At 42.3% G+C, this 20,557-nt stretch overlaps 1 protein-coding gene across 3 annotated transcripts in view; it reads left to right on the top strand.

Moving 5' to 3' along the window:
• The window catches only part of robo1.S (roundabout guidance receptor 1 S homeolog), a 289,278-nt gene that overhangs the window by 245,155 nt on the left and 23,566 nt on the right, over window positions 1–20,557 (top strand). For 2 of the 3 annotated variants that reach the window (XM_041583366.1, XM_018248846.2), the window contains 3 exons: window positions 824–1,021; window positions 4,144–4,170; window positions 11,786–11,828. In XM_041583366.1, coding sequence (XP_041439300.1) covers window positions 824–1,021; window positions 4,144–4,170; window positions 11,786–11,828 — 268 coding nt within the window. The remainder of the gene's footprint in view (window positions 1–823; window positions 1,022–4,143; window positions 4,171–11,785; window positions 11,829–20,557) is intronic. The other variant, XM_018248847.2, reaches the window with a different exon arrangement.

Below are 20,557 nucleotides of genomic sequence, written 5' to 3'. Positions count from 1 at the left end.
GCTTCATGGATGACACCTTATCTCCAGCTGAAAGACCTTTACAAATCTTTAGATGGAAAACCCTACAGTATATGGCAATAAAAGTACTATCAGATCAAAAAAAACTCTTTTAGGACACTTTTAGGGCAGAGATCAGATACAATTACACCTACAGGCTTGAAGGATGTCATGAAATGTCATGAAGCCAAAGCAAATAGTGAAGGGCAGAGACACACGGTCAGATTTGGGGAGACAAATCTCCTCTTCTTCGGGACGACTAATCTCCCCGAACTGCCTTCCCCTGCCTCACGAGGAAACTTCGGAAGACTAAGCACTCCAAGTGCAATCCCGCTGACAATTTTCATTCTAGCCGGCGGGAAGGCTAGAATGAAGATTTGTTTCCCCAAATCTGACCGTGTGTCTCTGCCCTTATTGTCACTAGTTGCTTTGGCTTCATGACATTTCATGACATCCTTCAAGCCTGTAGGTGTAATTGTATCTGATCTCTGGTGCCTGGCCTTGACGGGCAACATGTTGCTCTCCGACCCCTTGGATGTTGCTTCCAGTGGCCTCAAAGCAGGTGCTTATTTTTGAAATCCTGTCCTGGATGCAAGTTTTTGTTGCATAAAAACCAGGTGCCAAGCAGAGCCTCCTGTAGGCTGCCAGTCCACTTAGGAGCTACCAAATGGTCAATCACAACCCTTATTTTGCACCACAGAGGAACATTTTTCATGCTTAAGTTGCTCCCCAACTCTTTTTTTTATCTGAATGTGGCTCACAGGTAAAAAAAAAATTGAGGACCCCTGAAATAAGCATTTTATCTCTGAATCTCTTTATCCTACAGATTCCTTTGGAAACCCGGTGCCTCCAGGGGATCAAGTCAGCCTGGCCCAGCAGATATCAGATGTGGTGAAGCAGCCGGCTTTCATTGCAGGGATTGGTGCCGCCTGCTGGATAATCCTAATGGTATTTAGTATCTGGTTATACCGGCACCGAAAGAAACGCAATGGGCTCACCAGTTCATATGCAGGGATCCGTAAAGGTATGACACATATTTATTGACATATATTTTAAATTTTTTTACTTTTATAAGTCTGGCAGCTGGGCAGTTTCATGTAGTAAGGGGTAAGACAGGCCAAGCAGCCAATGGGCACTTGCACCAAATATTCCAATCTATAAAAATATGATTGAGTGAGTCAAGAGCTTTTGGGCCAATGCCAGGCTAGTGGGGTAAAAAAATGACATCCCAACGCTGTGCTCCCCTTAATTGTGCTACTCATAAACTCACAGATAACAAATAATATCCCTATAAGAATTCATGGTTTTGGCCACACACAGGAAACTGAGCTTGTTTAGTGGGCCAGTTTGGCCAATCAGAATGATGATATTTCTACTATAAATTAGGAGACCATTGGGGCTGATTTCTTAATATTCGAGTTCTGATATTGTCCATTGGTTTGGGAATGTTGTGGCAAAAAAACTGTGGTCATGGAAAAACTATAATTTTTTATTTAATTTTGAGATTTATCAAACTGTTGCTAAAAAAAGGTAAAATAAAAATCTGCGATGAAGACTTGGTCTTGGGGATCTTTGGGATCTGGGTGAATCCTGAATCTGTGATAAAAGATTTGGCCAAACCAAAATAAATAGAACCGTGCTTGTATTTGTGTGATGAAAGGTCACTTGAATTCTAATTGCTAAATAATTAATTTCCTCTGACGTATTACTATAGAGCAGCGGTCCCCAACGTTTTTTGTCCTTGGGACTGGTGTAGAGGCAATTTTTTTGGACCGGTAGGGGGGAGGTGGGAGGGGTACGGCAGGGATCGGCGTCCAATTCGGCGCACCAGCGTCCAATTCGGATGCATCGTTAATTGGTCGCTAGGCTCGGCGGCCCAGTTCAAGGCCATTCGTGGCCCGGTTCTGGGCTGAGGCCTGGCAGTTGGGGACCCCTGCTATACAGCACATTCAAAACAGATTCAGCAGCAGCATGAGGTCTCAGGGCCCTGGCCATAAGGGCTTACAATCTAGGAGCAAACCTTATGTGCCTTTGGCTGGGTTCCATGGCACACAGACAGCTGTTGTTATTCCACTGCTGAGGAACATTCTTACATCACAGTATCCGGCAGGTCTTTCTGTAAGGTTGTCATGTGGGGATATAAACGGGATTGGCAGGAATGTAGTCACCCCCTAATTGGCTGCTACGTGATTTCATTAACTCACACCTCTTTTCATTTAATTGTTGCTTTTTCTCTAAGAACCAAACAGTGTTTACATAGTCTGGTCAAACAACAACAAAAAAAAATCTATTGACCTTTCACGTATTTTTTTAACCCATCGTGTCCTTCCTGCTTGAATAGGGCAGCAGTTAAAAGCACCTATTTTTATGATGCCTTGTGTTACAAGGGCTGTTTTTTTATTTTGGCTGGAGCTTCATTGCATTGAGTGTGTGAAAAGAGAAAGCACAATGGGATTCCTGAGACGGGGTCCGCTCTGCTACAAATGAAGGACACTCTGTGAATCGGGGGGAGATGAAGGCAGCGTTTTGTTTATATTCATTCTCATCAGCTAGTAATGTGGCCTGAATGGGATGAGCAGATTCTTCTTTTTTTATACACACAAATAAAATGGGATATGAAAAAGAGAGGCCTAATCAGTGCGAGACATAGTGAAGACACAATGGGCGGCATAAGGGGAGAACAGGGAGTTCTCTATATAAAGTTCTCTGCATTGAAGTCTCTTATCTCTTCTATCTATCTATCTATCTATCTATCTATCTATCTATTATCTTACTATCTCTCTCTCTCTCTCTCTCTCTCTCTCTCTCTCTCTCTCTCTCCCTCTATTATCTATCTCTCTCTCTTTATTTATCATCTATCTATCTATCTATCTATCTATCTATCTATCTATCTATCTATCTATCATCTATCTATCTGTCTGTCTATCTATCTATCTATCTATCTATCTATCTATCTATCTATCTATCTGTCTGTCTATCGCTATTTCTCTCTCTATTATCTATCTATCTACCTACCTATCTCTCTCTTTCTCTTTCTCTCTATCTATTTCTCTCTCTCTCTCTCTCTCTCTCTCTCTCTCTCTCTCTCTCTCTCTCTCTCTCTCTCTCTCTCTCTCTCTCTCTCTCCCTCTATTATCTATCTCTCTCTCTTTATTTATCATCTATCTATCTATCTATCTATCTATCTATCTATCATCTATCTATCTATCTATCTATCTATCTATCTGTCTATCGCTATTTCTCTCTCTATTATCTATCTACCTATCTCTCTCTTTCTCTCTATCTATCTATTTCTCTCTCTCTCTCTCTCTCTCTCTCTCTCTCTCTCTCTCTCTCTCTCTCTCTCTCCCTCCCTCTCTATTATCTATCTCTCTCTTTATTTATCATCTATCTATCTATCATCTATCTATCTATCTATCTGTCTATCGCTATTTCTTTCTCTATTATCTATCTACCTATCTCTCTCTTTCTCTCTATCTATCTATTTCTCTCTCTCTCTCTCTCTCTCTCTCTCTCTCTCTCTCTCTCTCTCTCTCTCTCTCTCTCTCTCTCTCTCACCATCTGTCTATCTATCTATCTATCTATCTATCTATCTATCTATCTATCTATCTATCTATCTATCTATCTATCAATATTTTTCTTTCTGCCTGTCCATATATGTATGGCTATTGCATTCACCTGTGGCAGTAAAACTTTAAGAAAAACAGGGTGTAGATAGTGCTGCTTGCCTAGCAGAGATGTACTGGCCATGTTTAGAACCCTGTCAGCCCTATAATATTTGCATGAGAACCCCCGTGTCTCCAGCATGTCTGTATGTGCAATGTGGGGGGACTACAGTGATTTTGGGGCCCACTGCTACTCATATGGATTAGAAGAAACATTGGTAAGAACAACAAAGCATTCTCTTATATAGTGCAAGTTCCATGTTTGATAACTGGACTCCTAGCGAATGGCCATTAATTCCATATACAACCAGTGTAGCCTGAAAGGTTCTATGAGTGCAGCCACTGTACTGAATGTCACTTCTTCTAAAGCTGCTTGTTCATGTTGGATTGACTGTATGTTGGCCTGACTTGTACTAATGTGATATGTTCCCTTTCTTCAGCTTAATAACCAGTTGTCTTTTTTTTTCCTTTGATTTTTCAGTCCCGTCTTTTACCTTCACACCAACAGGTACATATTTGCACTTCTCTCCCTTCTCTGTCTGTGGCTTGTGCCTTATATTATATGTTTGTCTCACCATAATGTTCTGTTCCTGCTCTTTAATCTTTCTGTCCCTTCCTATAACAGCATGACGTCGGCTATATCCAGATTGTATTTTGTTTTTTCATGTATGACACTTCCAATAAACCACATTCATTAATAAGATGTATACAGTATAGGATCTGTTATGCAGAATGCATGGAAATTGGTGTTTTCCGGATAAGAGATCTTTCCATAAATGGAATTACCTGTGTCTCATTGGTTTATTTGCTAACAGCCCAGTAACAGTAACCAATCAGATAATTACAATCAGTTGTCAAACAGCACTATACTAAATTGCTGATTGGTTACTTTGAAATGTTGTAACTTAAAGATGAAGGAAACATTTATTACAAATTAAAAGGGTTGTTTACCTTTAAACACTTTTTTTTCAGTTCAGTTGGTTTCAGAAAGATAAAGGCTTTTTCCAATTACTTTCAATTTTCTTTTTGTGGCCGTTTTTCTTATATTGGGGTGTAAAGTTTCATTTTTCACCTTCTAAAGCAGCTCGGGAAGGGGGAGGTCGCCGACCCTATAACTGTTCTAAATTGATACATTTAGTTGATACATTTGTTATCTTTGTCCCTGCTGAGCAGAATCCCTGAGTTTCATTACAGGCAGCTGTTAGAATTGATACAATAGTTGCTAATACTCCAGAAATGCTGCTGAGAAATGGATCAACTAATTGTATCAACTAATTGTAGCAAATTGTAACAATTCAGAATGTTCCTGGTAGAGTCCTTCAGCGGGTCAGGTACCCGCAGGTTGCCCACAAACACCTGTGGGTCACTTCCGGTTTACAATGACAGCACTTCCTGTTTTACTCCTTTTTTTCACATCACGCCTACTTCCGATGATGTCACGTCCTGTTTACAATAACAGCACTTCCTGATTCTTGATGGTCAGCGAGTCGCGGGTCTGGGCTGCGGATAAGGTACTTGTGGGTCAGGTAGCGGGTCCAAGAGGGTAAAAATGCTGGTTGCAGGTCCGGGTTGTGGATTGCAGGTACAGGTCGGGTACAGGTTTCAAACAGGGCCTGAACTAGTCCATGTTCGCTGCTCCCACTCCTCCGGCACTCCTCCCAGCCTCCCTCCCCTCAAGCTATTTACCCCATCTCTCCTCAGTCACTTTCCCCGCCTCCCTCCCCTCAGTCGCTTTCCCCGCCTCACACCTCTCCCCTCTGTCCCTTTCCTCTGCCTCCCTACCTCCATCCCCTCCAGCGCTCTAACACCCTCCCCTCCGGCGATCTGCGCATGTGTTCGCACAATGTGTCCAGGAGTGAGCACGGAGTAGAGCACGGAGGGGAGCGCTGTGGCCGCCCCGGTCGCCTAGGGCTTTGCTTTGGCTTGGCCCGCCACTGGTTTTAAAAAATGGACCCGCACAGGACTCTAGTTCCTGGATCACTGGCCTGCCAGACTGAAACACTAGAGACAGGAACATTTAACAATTTAAACTTAAATTTTGGAAGAACGGTAAAAAGTCATAGATGGAAAGCAATTGAAAAAAGTCTGTGTTTATGGTGAACTATCTGAAAACAACTCAACTGAAAAAAGTGCTTGGAAGGTGACCAACCCCTTTAAGGTAATTTTGTACCGCTAATTACAAATAAGAAAATGCAGATGGATCAAACTTTATCTAGACATCATCATCATCACACCTGTGGACTAAAGGTTGCTAGATTTGAATATTATATAAAGCCATGTGTATCATAGGGTTTTTTCTTTTTGCAGTACTCTGTGCTAACCAGAAGGTGGAGCCAGTACTTCACATACCCACTTTCTGTGCTGCCTTTGTTATCTAATGTAAAGGCTGTAACCAGGGGCCAGCCACTCACTGACTGTCCTCACCCAGGAGAGCTGACTTTGTTGATTAGTTTAGACCCCAGACAAACTGTACCTTTAAGTACTGAAAAAAAAATTCAAGGTTCACTAAAATACAATTTTGCATAAAAATAGTTAAAAATAAACTATAGGGTTTGCATTCCCTTTATTAGAACCGGCAACCAATTAGACATGTGCATTAATCATTCATATACATTTTTTGAGAGGTTGCTATAGAACCAGGACAGATGTTCACAACTTTTTGAAGATTTAAAGGGGTTGTTCTCCTTTTAGTATGTCGTAAAGAGCGATATTTTGAGGCAATTTGCAATTTGTTTTCCTTTTTAATTCTTAAAGCTTTTTGAGTTATTTTGAGCTTTTTATTCAGCAGTTCTTCAATTTGCCATCTGGTAACTAGTGATGATCAAATAAATTCGCCTGGAATGAATTTGAGGCGAATTTCCGTGTTTCGTCGCTGGCGAATACATTTGCGTCAATTTCCGATTTTCATGATTTTATTCGTGAAAATGTTCAAATTTCACAATTTTTTTTAGTGAATACTTTCAATTTCACGATTTTTTTAGTGTAAAACATTCGAATTTCACAATTTTTTCGTGTAAACATTCGAATTTCCCGAATTTGAGTGAAAACGTTAGAATTTCGTGATTTTTTCGATTTCAAACAAATTTTTTGCCGTTTCGTGAACTTGCAGGAACTGGTAACTAGTGTTCAAATTCCCCTAGCAACCATGCATTGATTTGAACAAGAGACTGGAATATGAATAGGAGAGGCCTGGATAGAAAGATGAACAATAAAAAGTAGCAATAATGATACACTTGTAGCCTTACAGAGCATTTGATTTAGGAGGGGTCAGCAACGCCCATTTGAATGCTGCAAAGAGTCAAAAGAAAAAGACAAATAACTATAAAAAAATAAATAATGAAAACCAATTGAAAAGTTTCTTTAAATTAGACGTTCTAGAGAACATAATAAAAGTTATATTAAAAGGGATACTGTCATGGGAAAAATATTTTTTTCAAAATGAATCGGTTAATAGTGCTGCTCCAGCAGAATTCTGCAGTGAAATCCATTTCTCAAAAGAGCAAACAGATTTTTTTTATATTAAATTTTGAAATCTGACATGGGGCTAGACATATTGTCAATTTCCCAGCTGCCCCAAGTCATGTGACTTGTGCTCTGATAAACTTCAATCACTCTTTACTGCTGTACTGCAAGTTGGAGTGATATCACCCCCTCCCTCCCCCCCCAGCAGCCAAACAAAAGAACAATGGGAAGGTAACCAGATAGCAGCTCCCTAACACAAGATAACAGCTGCCTGGAACATCTAAGAACAACACTCAATAGTAAAAACCCATGTCCCACTGAGACACATTCAGTTACATTGAGAAGGAAAAACAGCAGCCTGCCAGAAAGCATTTCTCTCCTAAAGTGCAGGCACCAGTCACATGACTTGGGGCAGCTGGGAAATTGACAAAATGTCTAGCCTCATTTTAGATTTCAAAATTGAATATAAAAAACCTGTTTGCTCTTTTGAGAAATGTTTTCCGATGACAGGATCCCTTTAAAGGTGAACCACCCCTTATATATTATAATTATATTATAAATATATTTCCCATCAGGCCCTGGTTAATGCCACGTGATTGGCTTGTAGACCTGTCTGCTACTCCAATTTTCCTAGGACCTTGCAAGGAATATCCCTGTTAATTGTATAACATTTTGGAAACCATAAACATTTTTTCCTGCCGAATGAGATTATTTCAGTTTTGCGCTAAACCGGCATTTCACTAGGCGTCTTCGGTGGCTGCCTCCCCTTCTTGGCTTTAACTTCAGTGAGAGATTGAACGCTGCCTCTTAGTCTTAATCCTGTTATTGTAATCACTGGCGGCAGTTATCTCTGCTCTGCAGCCTCCCGCCTTGGAATTCTTCTAAAGAGACCAATTTGACTTCCTTTTCAACGCATTCCTAGTTAGAAAATGCATAGCTACGGAATCCATCAACATTCCCCTACCCTGTATTAATCCCTTTAACCCTTTCTGTGTATAGCATGCCTTAAAAAATAAAATAACCATTTCTAATAAAACTCCAATTATGATGTGGAGGAATGGAGCCGTCACTAACAATATCCAGCAGTTATTTCTTTCATTTGACGCCCCGCTCGCATTTATAGCATTTATTATTTTCTGCCAACCGTGCGTTCGACTGAATATTAAAATATGAATCTTCGCATTACAGTTAGAATGATCCGTGTGGGTTCTTATTTCAATGGGAGACTTTAAAATTAGTGATGGGTGAATGTCTCCCATTTCGCTTCTCCGAAAAATCTGCAAATTTCCTGCAAAATTCAAGAAACAGCAAAAAAATTTGCGAAAAATCCGCACAAAAATCGTGAAATCTAAAAGTTTGCAAAAAAAATAGTGAAATTCTAACATGTTCACGAAAAAAATCGTGTAATTTAAATGTTTTCCTGAAAAAACGGAGCAATTCGAAAGTTTTCACGAAAAAAACTTGAAAACCGGAAATTGACGCTGGCGAATTTTCACCTGCGAATTTACGCTGGAAAGTTGCACATTTATTTGGTGGCAGCGGAACGTGGAAATTTGTCGCAAATGTGTGCAGGGTGGATTTATCCGCCCATCACTATTTAAAATTCCAATTGGACACAGGAGCTGACATCTCAGGGGGTGGGAATCCTATTTACGTGTGAATGTGTATCCAGAATTTGGATTTGCATACCTTAAAAGACCAGTAACATCATTTTTTTTTTTAATTTGTTTCTACTTAACGGGAAAAAAAACAGCAAGTCAGTTTTAACTTTAAATTTGCAAAGGCTTTATTGAGAAATTACTTACCAATTCTGCTTGCCATCCATTGTGCGGCGCTCGATTTCTCCTCCCTGCCTTCTATTAGGAGGAGAAATCTAGCGCCGCACAATGGATCGTCGCCCTGTAGAGGAGCACAAGCAGAGAATCGGTAAGTAATTTCTTTATAAAGTCTTTGCGAATTTAAGGTTAAAACTGCCTTGGTGGCTTTTTTTTCCCGTTAAGTAGAAACTAATTAAAAAAAAAAAAAAAAAATTATGTTACTGGTCCTTTAAGTCTACTAGAAAATCATGTAAACATTAAATAAAGCCAATAGGCTGGTTTTGCTTCCAATAAGGATTAATTATATCTTAGTTGGGGTCAAGTACAACGTACTGTTTTATTATTACACAGAAAAAGGAAATACTTTTTAAAGATACAGATCACTTGATTATAATGGAGTCTATGGGACGCGTAATTCGGAAATTTCTGGATAAAGGGTTCCTGGATAAGGGATCCCATACCTGTAATAGAAACTACGGAATGCGCCAAATCCAGGATTCGGTTCGGGATACTGTTTGGGATTCAGCATTTTTCAGCAGGATTCGGCCTAATCCTTCTGCTCAGTCGAACCAAAGCCTAATTTGCATATGCAAAGTAAAGGGGAATTGCGTGACTTTTTGTCACAAAACAAGGAATTAAAAAAATGTTTTCCACTTCTCACCACTGGATTTGGTGCATCCCTAATAGAAACGTGGCAGTGTTTTACCGTTATTAATCATTACCTGATTTACTGATGGCGGGGCAAGTTGCAAAGTGTATGGGGCAGATTCACAAAAGGGTGAATTGTCGCCAGCGACCGCTTCACACATATCGCACCACTTCACCAGGCGCTACCAATACGCTAATTCACTAATATGTGAAGTTGCGCCCAATGCTGGCGACTTTTCACTAGCGTTACTTCGGCGGTGCGAGCATTTCATAGTGAAGATGCGTTAGCGTTCGTTTGTGCCTAGCGAAAATTCACTAGTGGTGAAGTGAAGTTACCACTTTTTATTACACAAGTCCAGGGAACCTTAATAAAGACAAGAGAGTTAATATAATGCCCTACACATGAGCCAACTGTAAAATGAATGTTCCATATGTTTGAAAATGTCTGGGGAAAATTGGTTACCCGAAAAAGTTTTTCAGGACTTTTGCAGCCAATCCAGCTTCAAAAAGGAAAAGACGCAAGTGTTTAATGAACTTTAATGCATTTTCGGCTCACAGGATATGATGTAAGTGACTGAAGATTGAGGAAGATCTTGCGGCTTTGTAGCACTTCGCCTGGTCTGAGGTGGCGAAGTGAACTTTGGCGAAAGAGGTTCAGTAAAATACGCACGTTACTGAATTCGCGTTGTAACGACCTTTAGCCAGAACAAAAAGTCGCCTGGCAATAGAGTGCGAACAAACGTTAGCGACGGTCTCTTTCGCTAGTGAATTGACGCCTGCGCCTGTTGGTGAATTGGCGATGTCCCTGCGGATGATAACGCTGGTGAAAAGTCGCTAGCATTAGACACTTCTCCCTTTAGTGAATCTGCCCCTATGCATTTTTTCCCTTGCCCCACAATTATCCCCTATGGGCTGACCTGTGCTTCTACAGTGCTGCGGGGTTCGGCACTGCTGTATTAATGAAGGGCGGGTGGAGGAAGGCACATGAGCATACCTCCCATTTTTCGCGGGACAGTCCCGATTTCGACCGCTCAACCTGCAGGCCCGGATGGTTACTGAAATGTCCCGACTTAATCTTTCATCTCCTGCCAGAAAAACGTAATTGGCTTTTGTTGAAGGAGAAGATATTTAGCCTGATTCTCCCTCCCAGATTAATCCCCAGTGAGACAATGGAGGAACTAACTGAGCACAGCTCATCGTTTCACACACGGTCAGATTCGGGGGAGATTAGTCGGCCGGTGACAAATATCCTCTTCTTTGGGGCGACTAATCTCCCCAAACTGCCTTCCCGCCGGCTACAATGTAAATCACCGACGGGATGGCACTCAGATCGCTTCGTTTTACAAGATTGCCCGAAGTTTCCTTACGAGGCAACTTCAGAAAACGAGCTCCTAGTGCCATACCCTGCCGACGATTTACATTCTAGCCGGCGGGAAGGCAGGTTGGGGAGATTAGTCGCCCTGAAGAAGAGGAGATTTGTCGCCGGGGGACTAAACTCGCCAAATCTGACCGTTTGTCTCTGCCCTTAAGTAAAGTCTGGCTTTGTATATGTAGAAACAACTATGTCTCCTTTTATCAGACTCGTGTTGAAGATAAGAATAAACAAATGCAGTTTATTTAGTAATGTAGGTACAGCGAGATCTGTTATCTGTCAATCTCTTATCCATAAAGCCCCAAATTACGGGAAGGCCATCTCCCATACACTCCATTATAATCAAATAATATTTTTTTTCTCTCTGTAATAATAAATTAGTAATTGATGGTAACTAAGCTGCATGAATCCAGGTCCCTAGCATTCTGGACAACATGTCACATAGCTGTATATTGTTTTGCCCTAAAAAGTAGCACCAATCAAAACGCCACGTGTGCCTCGGAGTCATTTTTAGGAGAAAAAAAAAACGGTTTACGGCCTACAGTTATTCTTCTGCACTCACACAGTGTGATTGATTCCTTGTTACTTATCATCCATCAGAACTGTCTGTCTTACTTTCTGCTTCTGTTCTTAATCTTCGAGATTCATCACTTCTTTCCTACTGGGGTTAGTAATACGGGTATATGTAGTCTCTATGGACACGATGGGGCTCAGTAATCTTTTGCTCATCCCTATACTGTGGATATGTCATTTATTCTTATTATATAAATGCAGGATAATGCAGCTGGTTATTGCTAATACTATTGAATGTTTATGTATTTTAGTGGCGTACCAGCGAGGAGGGGAAGCCGTAAGCAGCGCAGGCAGGTGAGTAAATATGTCTGTCCTGGTGTCGTTCTGCTGATCCTTTGTTGTCTCCGTTTATGGGAAACAATGTGCCGCAGACTTATATCTACTGAATCTCTCAAATGTTTCTTGCACCATATCCAGTTGTAAAAGGGTTGAATTATTCTTCCCCAGTTCTTTAAATTCATATTATTTTAATCAGATAAAGAAACTTGATGCTGCTTTGGATTGAAGTAAATCTAAAGTGCAATTGCTACTGCATAAAAGACAATGGTATTTTTTATTTTTTGTTGCAATGGAAAGTATTATCATAGGATCACCAGCAGAGGGAGCACTTCAGCCAGGAAGGAAGGTCTCACTTGCAGTAGAATCATTATGGCCTTAGCAGATACAGTAACTCTAACATGCTCCTTATGAGATATATTTCATATTTTCTGTTTTGGTTTGCCAGTTATATGCAAGTTTCACTTCATCACAAATAAACTATAGCTGTCCTGATGGTGTATCTATTATGAACTATATTAATTAGAAAATCAGACATCATGAATGGTCAGTTACTGTCCTAGATACACCTGGAAATCCAAATTGAAGGTCAGTTAGGGTGAGATTTTGCAATGAACGTGTTCATGACTGATACACCAATATTTCCCTAATTTCATGAGCTTTGACTGAAGGTTTGACCATTAAGGGGGGCCCAGCCAGTCGTCAGACCTTCAAATTGGAAGTGAACTGAAAGCTTTGACAGCCACTGCTATACTATATAGTTTAATACTAGGAATTCAAACGCTTTTTCAATTACAGTAAGAACATAATAATAGTGATGGACGAATACATTCGGCTGGCACAAATTTGCAGCGAATTTCCGGATTTCGCTGCCATCGAATAAATTCAAAATCTCCCATGAAAATTTGCCGGCTAAATTTCCCCGGCATCAAAAAATTTTGGAAGCTCGTCCAAAAAGTCGATTGCGTCAAAATCGCCAATCGTCAACACTGTTCGGACGGCCATTGACTTTAACGCCAGTGTCTAAATTTACACAAGCAAATTTTTCGTCAATTTCCGATTTTTCACGATTTTTTCATGACAATTTCCGATTTTCGCGATTTTTTAGTGACATCTTCAGATTTTCACGATTTTTTCGTGAAACTTTCCGGTTGTCACGATTTTTTGTGAATTTTCCGCCATTTTGCGGGCAATTCGCGAATTATTCAGCAAAGCGATGGGAGAAATTCGCCCATCACACATGTGAGAGGGGTTGGACAAGCCCTCAGCATCTGACAGAGGCTTTTTTTTAATTAATAATCAGTAATTAAAGCCCTAGTTTAGCCAAGGTGTAGAGATAAACATCAGCTGTAGTGTAATTATGTGTCTAAGGATAACACATAGAAACATGCTTGCGCAAGGCTCATTTATTCTATTTAAGATCCAAGTATTGATTTTGTAGCTAATTGTTACTCATTTTTACAAGGAGAGGCCATAACAGAAACCTGACTCTAATCACTCCTTTTCCGCAAGTCACAGTTTGGGGTTTAGCAGTAGTGATGAGAAAAATAACGCCCGTAGCCTCCAATGGGTGAAAAAAAATTGACGCCCATACAATTCAATGCATTTTGGCGAATTTTCGCGGTTTCGTGATTTTTTTTGTGGGAAACGGGTCAGATTCACCCATCACTGTTTAGCAATAATAATACAGGTACGGGACCTGTTATCCAGAATGCTTGAGACCTGAGGTTTTCAGGATAACGGATCTTACCATAATTTGGATCTTAATACATTAAGCCTATTAGAAAATCATGTAAACATCAATAAACCCAATAGGCTGGTTTTGCCTCCAATAAGGATTAATTATATATTGGTTGGGATTAAGTTCAACTGTTTTATTATTACAGAGAAAAAGGAAATCATTTTTAAAAATTTGGAATATTTGGATAAAATTTAGTCTGGGAGACATGTTTTCAATAATTCAGAAGTTTCTAGATAACGGGTTTCCGGATAACAGGTCCCATACCTGTATTATAATATTTATTGTGAGGCTGAAAAATAGAACCCCAGCTTCATGCCCATATGCTCCACTAACCAATGTTTGGCTACTGCTTTGCCTATAAATTGCTTAGTCTACATGTCTCTAGTAGGAAATCTATAAAAATAAACACTACCTAGCTATCAGAACTGGGTTTAAATGTTGTTTTTATCTTGCTGTATAAGTGATCTATTTTCCATTCCCCAGGGTGAGCAGATTAAGTTTTTCCTAAATCCTCTCCAAAAGCTTCTAAAGCCTTCGGGTCACACTTACAGGCATTGTTTATGTCTTTACCTCGGCTGGAAACATCTAAAGCTCTTAAGTAATTATATGATACCAGTGCCCTTTAAACTTCCCCTATCTTTGTGTCATATGAATTTGAAGATATTTGAAGTACAGTTAGTTATTGTTTCCTCACGAGGCAACTTCGGTGATTTCGGAAATCGAAGTGCCGCGAGTGCATTGCACTGGCGTTTTCTCATTCAAGCAGGCGCAAGGCAGGAAGAAGGCAGTTCGGGGAGATTGTCGCCCGAAAGAAGAGGCGATTAGTCGCCAGGTAAATCTCCCCAAATCTGCCCGTCTGCCCTTAGCCTAATATGTACTAGGTAGGCCCTTGCACACCCTTTATTTAGATAGCCAGCTTACCCCCGTGCCCAGTGTTTGGAGGATACGGCAACCCCGAAATCCAGCAAAGAAAAAACACACCGGCACACGAGGGATATAGTTTGCAAACTATATCCCTCGTGTGCCGGTGTGTTTTTTCTTTGCTGAGCCTAATATCTGACACCTTTAAGTGGATTGGTATGGCATAGAATCAATCTTTAATTGGCATTCAAAAATATTTTACAATTTTTATTGCATAAGGGTGGCAGTGAATAAACTATGTTGCTGTGGTGTGTAACTCTACTTAATAAACACAGTTCAGAGATCAATGTTAATTCCAAAGATTCTTATTCCATAAAATCACAAATCATTCACAGTGGTCAAATCCCAAAAAGACCCCCTAGTCCAAAGGCCATATGGATAAGTGAAACAAAAACGGGATAGCCTGTTGCTTGAAAAAGGAGCCCAGATGATGGATAAAAAGTAGAAAATCTTTATTAGGACTAGGGATGTAGCGAACGTCGGAAAAAAAGTTCGCGAACATATTCGCGAACTTGCGCAAAAACGCGAGCGGTTCGCGAACGGTTCGCGAACCCCATAGACTTCAATGGGAAGGCGAACTTTAACATCTAGAAAAGACATTTCTGGCCAGAAAAATGATTTTAAAGTTGTTTAAAGGGTGCAACGACCTGGACAGTGGCATGCCAGAGGGGGATCAAGGGCAAAAATGTATCTGAAAAATCTGCCTGTGTGTGCTTGGAAGAGATAGTGTAGGGGGAGAGCTGTTAGTGATTTCAGGGACAGATGATAGTAAGTTTGCTGGCTAGTAATCTGCTTGATACTGCTCTGTATTGGAGGGACAGAAGTCTGCAGGGATTTGAGGGACATTTTAGCTTAGGTAGCTTTGCTGGCTAGTAATCTACTGTTCTCTTTAAACAACTGCCATACGTTGACCTTGTAGGCATTGTTTGCCCAGTTTTTTTGGACGCAGCCACTGAAGCACAGTTGCCAGAAAAATATGCCATATAAATGCTGAAAATAGTCATTTTTCGCCATACGTTGACCTTGTAGACATTGTTTGCCCAGTTTTTTTGGACGCAGCCACTGAAGCACAGTTGCCAGAAAAAATATGCCATATAAATGCTGAAAATAGTAATTTTTCGCCATACGTTGACCTTGTAGACATTGTTTGCCCAGTTTTTTTGGTTGCAGCCACTGAAGCACAGTTGCCAGAAAAATATGTCACGTAAATGCTGAAAATAGTCATTTTTTGCCATATACGTTGAGTCAACGTATGGCAAAAAATGACTATTTTCAGCATTTATATGGCATATTTTTTCTGGCCTCTGTGCTTCAGTGGCTGTGGCCAAAAAACTGGGCAAACAATGCCTACAAGGTCAACGTCGTTGACCTTGTAGGCATTGTTTGCCCAGTTTTTTTGGCCACAGCCACTGAAGCACAGAGGCCAGAAAAAATATGCCATATAAATGCTGAAAATAGTCATTTTTTTGGTCGCAGCCACTGAAGCACAGTTGCCAGAAAAATTATGCCATATAAATGCTGAAAATATAAATTTTTTTGGTTGCAGCCACTGAAGCACAGAGGCCAGAAAAATTATGCCATATAAATGCAGAAAATATGCATTTTTTTGGTCGCAGCCACTGAAGCACAGTTGACAGAAAAATTATGCCATATAAATGCTGAAAATATAAATTTTTTTGGTTGCAGCCACTGAAGCACAGAGGCCAGAAAAATTATGCCATATAAATGCAGAAAATATGCATTTTTTTGGTTGCAGCCACTGAAGCACAGAGGCCAGAAAAAATTAAACCAGTAGGGTTTGCACCCTAGTTTGTAACGGTGGCGGAGGGAGGAGGAGGACGCTAAAGGACAGCTGTGTGTGGAGTCATGAGGCTTGAAGAGAAGGACAGCTGCATAGAAGTCAGAACAAGTCTTCCGGCGTGCAGTAACCCTCCGAGATCCACCCCTCATTCATTTTAATAAAGGTCAGGTAATCGACACTTTTGTGACCTAGGCGAGTTCTCTTCTCAGTTACAATCCCTCCTGCTGCACTGAAGGTCCTTTCTGAGAGCACACTTGAGGCTGGGCAAGACAAGAGGTTCATGGCAAATTGTGACAGCTCTGGCCACAGATCAAGCCTGCGCACCCAGTAGTCCAGGGGTTCATCGCTCCTCAGAGTGTCGATATCTGCAGTTAATGCCAGGTAGTCCGCTACCTGCCGGTCGAGGCGTTCTTTGAGGGTGGATCCAGAAGGGTTGTGGCGCTGCCTTGGACAGAAAAACATTTGCATGTCTGACGTTACAGACTGGCCAAAGGGCTTTGTCCTTGCAGGTGTGCTCGTGGCAGGATTACTGGCACCTCTGCCCCTGGAATGTTGATGAGTTCCTGAAGTGACATCACCCTTAAAAGCATTGTACAACATGTTTTGCAGGCTGGTTTGTAAATGCCGCATCTTTTCGGACTTGTGGTATGTTGGTAACATTTCTGACACTTTATGCTTGTACCGAGGGTCTAGTAGCGTTGCGACCCAGTACAGGTCCTTCTCCTTAAGCCTCTTGATACGGGGGTCCTTCAACAGGCATGACAGCATGAAAGACCCCATTCTCACAAGGTTGGATGCAGAGCTATCCATCTCCGCTTCCTCATTATCAAGGACTGCATCATCCACGGTCTCCTCCCCCCAGCCACGTACAAGACCAGGGGTCCCCAAAAGGTCACCACTAGCCCCCTGGGAAGCCTGCTCCTGTTGGTCCTCCTCCTCCTCCTCCACAAAGCCACCTTCCTCCTCTGACTCCACTTCTGGCACCTCTCCCTGCGTTGCAGCAGGTGCCTGGGTTCGTTCTGGTGATTCCGACCAGAAATCGTGCGCTTCCAGCTCCTCGTCACGCTGGTCTACAGCCTCATCTGTCACTCGTCGCACGGCACGCTCCAGGAAGAAAGCGAAGGGTATTAGGTCGCTGATGGTGCCTTCGGTGCGACTGACCATATTTGTCACCTCTTCAAAAGGTCGCATGAGCCTGCAGGCATCGCGCATAAGCACCCAGTAACGGGGGAAAAAAATCCCCAGCTGTGCAGATCCAGTCCTACCACCCAGTTCAAAAAGGTACTCGTTGACGGCCCTTTGTTGTTGCAGCAGACGTTCCAACATAAGGAGCGTTGAATTCCAGCGAGTCTGGCTGTCAGAAATCAAACGCCTGACTGGCATGTTGTAGCGCTGCTGAATGTCAGCAAGGCGTGCCATGGCTGTGTAGGAACGTCTGAAATGGGCCGACACCTTTCTGGACTGGGTGAGAACGTCCTGGAATCCTGGGTACTTGGAGACAAAACGTTGGACTATTAAATTTAACACATGTGCCATGCAGGGCACATGTGTTAAATTGCCTAGTCTCAACGCTGCCAACAGATTGCTTCCATTGTCACACACCACTTTTCCGATCTGCAGTTGGTGTGGGGTCAGCCACCGATCGGCCTGTGACTGCAGAGATGACAGGAGTACAGATCCGGTATGGTTTTTGCTTTCCAGGCACGTCATCCCCAAGACAGCGTGACAACGGCGTACCTGGCACGTCGAATAGCCTAGGGGGAGCTGGGGGTGCACAGGTGTGGAGGAGGAGAAGGAGGACCCAGCAGCAGAGTAAGAAGAAGAAGAAGACGAGGTAGAGAGCGATGGAGGAGTAGAGGTGGTGGCAGAACCGCGTGCAATCCGTGGCGGTGACACCAACTCCACTGTTGTTGTTGAGCTACCCATTCCCTGCTTCCCAGCCATTACCAAGTTCACCCAGTGGGCAGTGTAGGTGACATACCTGCCCTGACCATGCTTGGAGGACCATGCGTCAGTAGTCATATGGACCTTTGGCCCAACACTAAGTGACAGAGATGCGGTAACTTGGCTCTGCACATGTTGGTACAGGTGTGGTATTCCCTTTTTAGAAAAAAAATTGCGGCTGGGTACCTTCCACTGCGGTGTCCCAATTGCTACAAATTTGCGGAAGGCCTCAGAGTCCACCAGCTGGTATGGTAAAAGCTGGCGGGCTAAGAGTGCAGACAAGCCAGCTGTCAGACGCCGGGCAAGGGGGTGACAGTCAGACATTGGCTTCTTACGCTCAAACATGGCCTTCACAGAAACTTGGCTGGTGGCAGATGACTGGGAATGGGAACAGGTGGTCAAGGTGGAAGGCGGAGTGGAGGGTGGTTCAGACGGGTCAAGGAGAGCAGAGGTAGAGCAGTAAGATGCTGGACCAGAAGGAGTGTGGCTTTTAGTTTGCCTGTTGCCTTTGAGGTGTTGCTCCCAAAGTGCTTTGTGCTTGCCGCTCATGTGCCTTCGCATAGAAGTTGTACCTATGTGGCTGTTGGGCTTACCAAGGCTCAGTTTCTGACTGCACTCATTGCAAATTACAATGCTTTTGTCAGAGGCACACACATTAAAAAAATCCCACACTGCTGACTTTTTGGAAGTGTGCGATCTGGCGGTAACAGTAGAAGTTGGCGGAGTTGGCGGTATTGGCGGCAATGGCGGGTGCGTTGGCCGGCTGAACACAGGTGCCGATACATGTTGTTGCCCTACTGATCCCTGCGGGCTGTCCTCCCTGCTTCTTCTAAGTCTTATTCTCCTACTGCCTCTCTGACTCTCCGTCTCTCCATCTGAACTACCCTCCTCTTGCTCTCTTCTACTAGGCACCCACAAAACATCAATCTCCTCATCATCATTCTCCTCAGATGCATCAATTTCTTCTGACACATCACAGAAGGAAGCAGCAGCGGGGACCTCCTCCTCATCACTCATTATGTCCATCTCTATCGTGTTCTCTGCCAGAATTAAATCTGGTGTAAGGTCCTCATCTCCTTCATCTTCTTCTGGCAATAATGGTTGCGCATTACTCAGTTCAAGAAACTCATTGGAAAATAACTCCTCTGACCCCAGTGAAGAAGGGGCACCGGTGGTGGAGGAAGTGTTACGTGGGGTGGCCATAGCAGTGGAGGATGAGGAGGATGTTGTGGTAAAGTTAGAAACGGTAGAGGATGGGGTGTGCTGTGTAAGCCAGTCAACTACCTCTTCAGCATTTTGGGAGTTCAGGGTCATTGGCTTTTTAAAACTGGGCAATTTGCTAGGGCCACAGGATTGCATAGCAGCACGGCCCCTAGCACGGCCTCTGCGTGGCGGCCTGCCTTTGCCTGGCATTATTTTTAAAAAACAACAACAACAACAAAAACTCAGTTGGTTTTTCTGGAAACGATAATACACACAGCTAGATGGCGGGTTGAAGAAAACACTGTGCAAATAATGCCTACAAAGTCAACGTATACACTACTACAGCGGTGGATACGGATTACGTAAAATATATGAATGCTGCTTGAAAAAAAGTAACTCAAGTGGTTTTTCTAGAGACGATAATATTATCAATATTTAGACAAAATGTGAACAAGGTCACACAGCTCGATGGCGGGTTGAAGAAAACAGTGTGCAAATAATGCCTACAAGGTCAACGTATACACTACTACAGCGGTGGATACGGATTACGTAAAATATATGAATGCTGCTTGAAAAAAAGTAACTCAAGTGGTTTTTCTAGAGACGATAATATTATCAATATTTAGACAGAATGGGAACAAGGTCACACAGCTCGATGGCGGGTTGAAGAAAACAGTGTGCAAATAATGCCTACAAGGCCAACGTATACACTACTACAGCGGTGGATACGGATTACGTAAAATATATTATGGCTGCTTGAAAAAAGTGACTCCGGTGTTTTTTCTGGAGACGGTAATATTATGGATATTTAGACAGAATGGGAACAAGGTCACACAGCTCGATGGCGGGTTGAAGAAAACAGTGTGCAAATAATGCCTACAAGGCCAACGTATACACTACTACAGCGGTGGATACGGATTACGTAAAATATATGAATGCTGCTTGAAAAAAGTGACTCCGGTGTTTTTTCTGGAGACGGTAATATTATGGATATTTAGACAGAATGGGAACAAGGTCACACAGCTCGATGGCGGGTTGAAGAAAACAGTGTGCAAATAATGCCTACAGGGCAAATAATGCCTAAAAGGTCAACTTATACACTACTACAGCGGTAGTAAAATAAAAAAAAGTAAAATA

The sequence above is a fragment of the Xenopus laevis genome, chromosome 2S (genome assembly GCF_017654675.1).
Source record: "Xenopus laevis strain J_2021 chromosome 2S, Xenopus_laevis_v10.1, whole genome shotgun sequence".
NCBI classification, from domain to species: domain Eukaryota; kingdom Metazoa; phylum Chordata; class Amphibia; order Anura; family Pipidae; genus Xenopus; species Xenopus laevis.
Note: the sequence above shows the minus strand (reverse complement) of the source record. Positions and strands in the feature narration are given on the sequence as shown.